The sequence below is a fragment of the Vollenhovia emeryi genome, unplaced genomic scaffold (assembly GCF_000949405.1).
Source record: "Vollenhovia emeryi isolate VEMERY1.0 unplaced genomic scaffold, V.emery_V1.0 DF943619.1, whole genome shotgun sequence".
Taxonomy (NCBI): Eukaryota; Metazoa; Arthropoda; class Insecta; order Hymenoptera; family Formicidae; genus Vollenhovia; species Vollenhovia emeryi.
The window spans coordinates 1-2,944 of record NW_011962747.1 but is presented as its reverse complement, the minus strand read 5'-3'; the positions used below and the strand labels follow the sequence as shown (position 1 = coordinate 2,944).

The 2,944-nt window shown below is 34.0% G+C and overlaps 1 protein-coding gene across 1 annotated transcript; it reads right to left on the bottom strand.

The window, feature by feature from the left end:
* Positions 1-338: 338 nt before the first annotated feature.
* On the bottom strand, positions 339-1,379 carry LOC105565264 (probable chitinase 3). Its single transcript, XM_012018306.1, has 2 exons — positions 1,224-1,379; positions 339-628 (listed from the first exon to the last, which is right to left on the bottom strand). The coding sequence occupies exons 1-2, from the start codon at positions 1,290-1,292 to the stop codon at positions 467-469; spliced, it is 231 nt and encodes a 76-aa protein (XP_011873696.1). The 5' UTR covers positions 1,293-1,379; the 3' UTR covers positions 339-466.
* Between the last annotated feature and the right edge of the window lie 1,565 nt (positions 1,380-2,944).

The following is a 2,944-nucleotide window of genomic DNA, read 5'->3' as shown; positions in this document are numbered from 1 at the left end:
CACTTCTGTAATGCTGTTTAGCGTCTATACGTCAAACACGGTTATGATCGTCGCCTACCATTGTTCTCTCCTTGCATCGCATTGTTGCCTCGGTGTATTTGCTATTACTATTATGAACGATAGTAATGGATCACGCTGCAATCACTATTCTCGATGCTCGCGAAATTCTGCAGTTCGCCGACGTTGTCAATCTACGTGCGAAAACGATCCGCAAATAACTTGACGATTTTTTAATTTTTAGTTGTACTATTTATCATCTTATTTTTTCACTTAGCAACAAAGAAACTGTTTATTGTAATAATGACATGGAATTTTAATAATGAATAGAACAAACAATATTTACATTAATATTATAATTTTATTTATACAGTGTTATAAAACAAGTATCCGTTAGGAGTGAATCCCAAAATAGGAGTGAATATTAAAAATAACTGTGCATTTTTACAATAGCTCCATGTAAAAGTGTTCAACCACGATTACCACAGTTTGACCGGTCTCTCAGAGGATAATCACAAGTACCTATAGCCGGATTAAATTCCGTTCCTCTACCGCAGCTCATCACAAAGCAACCACTCTCGTCGCATTGTTGATACTTGCTGCAATCGCCCGGATAAGGCAGTATATACGCCTGTAAGTGAATAAACCGTCCAATTTCACTCCTCGCAGCCACGATAAACAAGGGAAAATAGGTCATAAATAAAGATGAAGTATTTTCTCCGATAAAAAGCTGTAGCAAAAATTACGAAAATGAAGAAAATAGCAATTTGAAGAAGTCCTTATTGTCTATAAAGACACATTTGTATTATATGAATAATCTATTATTTTATAACGTATATACACTATAAAATCTATAACATACTCTATGAGCCATATATAAAAATCAATCACGATTATATATAATTAATTATTGATTAGGATTATTGATATTTGTTGCAGTAACGATGAAAATAAGAGACACATACAAACTTGGAAACATGAAGAAGCACTTTACTGTAATATCAAAAGATTTGAGCAAATATAAAATGCAAACTATAATTTAAATCATTTTTAACTTCCAAATAACAAACACGTACATTTCTTTCCCTCTCATCTGTATGGCCTGCACTTGACTTTTCAGTATACCCAAGCAATGCATGGAAATAAAATGTCAGCAACTGATGCTAGCTCTTCGCTAGGAGTATGAATTAAATGTTTATTTGCATATTTGTTAACATAATACTCACTTGTGATTGTGTCATTACGATCGGTGCTGTACACAGTACCAGGCATAACAAAACTACGCAACTCTTCATCTTGAAGATCGTTCGTTGATCGTTGCGTTAATCGTCGTTTGACTCAATTGCTTTGCTTCGCCAAGAAATCGACCTTATATACAAAACTTTTGATAGATACGATTAAGGAAATTTACATTGCTATCACGCAGATGCGTCTTTCCTATTGCGTTTCTTGTTATGTTTCTAGTATGTGTTTTCGTTATCTTTAGTTCAAAAGGATAAAGGTTACGTGAATCGACATTTCTCAAGTGCATCAACGGCAATATCTAAAGGAGAAAAATACACCTGCTGTCGCAATAAAATTTTATTTGTTTCATTACATTATTACCAAAAAGTGCACGAGTATTTATTATAAAACGTTGTTTCAAGTAATTAATATAATCAACATAATCAAACACAATCCCTATGAACTTTTCACGCAATCATTAGTATAACAAAAAACTCCGATTGTTTCACATATATCTTTTTTCTGTTTTGTGGCTTTCACCTTTTAACTATCGTGCATTTTTGCGGTTTTTGCTTATAGATAAAATTGCTTCGTATATTTCATTTGATAAATATATAACTTTGTTGCAAATTCGGAAGATGCTATTACAATTTATGCAAGTTATTTCTCCGATAAATGCATGAATGATGACGTATATAGTATATCTTTGTTATATTCCATCACTTTATGTGAAATCGTTTCAACTTATTTCGGAATTTTATTGAACATTTTTATTTCAAATTGTGACAAATATGTAAAAAACAAAAATTTTTATTGTTAATTAGAAATGCAATAATTATTATAATTGTATAATCCAAAGGAAGGGTTGAAGGCAAGAAACATGCCAAGAAAAAATTAATCCTCAATTACATGTATACAATGTGTGTAAACATACCTGTAACCACCCAAACAGCACCAAGTCGACTATTAGTTGACTGTCAGTCGGCTGTCAGCCAAAAGTCAACTTAAGCCAACGGCACACGATACTATTTTTCCTACTGGATTGCTTACGAGAGCCAACCAGGATTCAGCTTTGAGTCACCTGATCGAAAACTCTGCGTCCTGATTGGCTCTCGTAAGCAATCCAGTAGGAAAAATAGTATCGTGTGCCTTTGGCTTTAGAAGTAGACTTTATGGCAATTAAAGGTCGACTTTATGATGATTAGAAGTCTACTTTATGGCGATCAGAAGTCTACTTTATGGCTATTAGAAGTCAACTTTTAGTCAATTTTACGTTATTTATATTAACTACTAAATGTTTAATAGTGACATCTTGAAAACCTGATTGATTAAAGTTTTTATATTTTAATTGTATAATATTTACAATGTATAATACAATTAAGAAATAATAAAATTTATTATTTCTTAATTGTATTATATGTACAGGGTGTCTGATGCAAAAGTAGCCAACTTGAAAATAGTGGTAGATTGGGTTAAACTAAGGAGAAATATCAAGTGCCGCGGTACAAAAGTAACAATGGTTATCGAGTAATTAATTTACACGTCTGAGCGAATGAGAATGCAGAATACGGTAGGCCGGACTCGGAAGGCATTTAAGAAAATCGATCGATGAGCGGGAGGTGGAGCGACGCGCGAGATACACCGTGGTGGAAAAAAACCTAGGCCCGGCGGGGAGCGCGGCGCGGGCGGCGAGCGCGAGCGACCCGAAACATAAACATAGTAT

Excerpts from the sequence above, each read along its gene's own strand:
- LOC105565264 (XM_012018306.1), bottom strand. The coding sequence starts at position 1,292 with ATGAAGAGTTGCGTAGTTTTGTTATGCCTGGTACTGTGTACAGCACCG. Across the intron at positions 629-1,223 it reads TCGTAATGACACAATCACAA|GCGTATATACTGCCTTATCC; the intron begins GTGAGTATTATG and ends ATTCACTTACAG.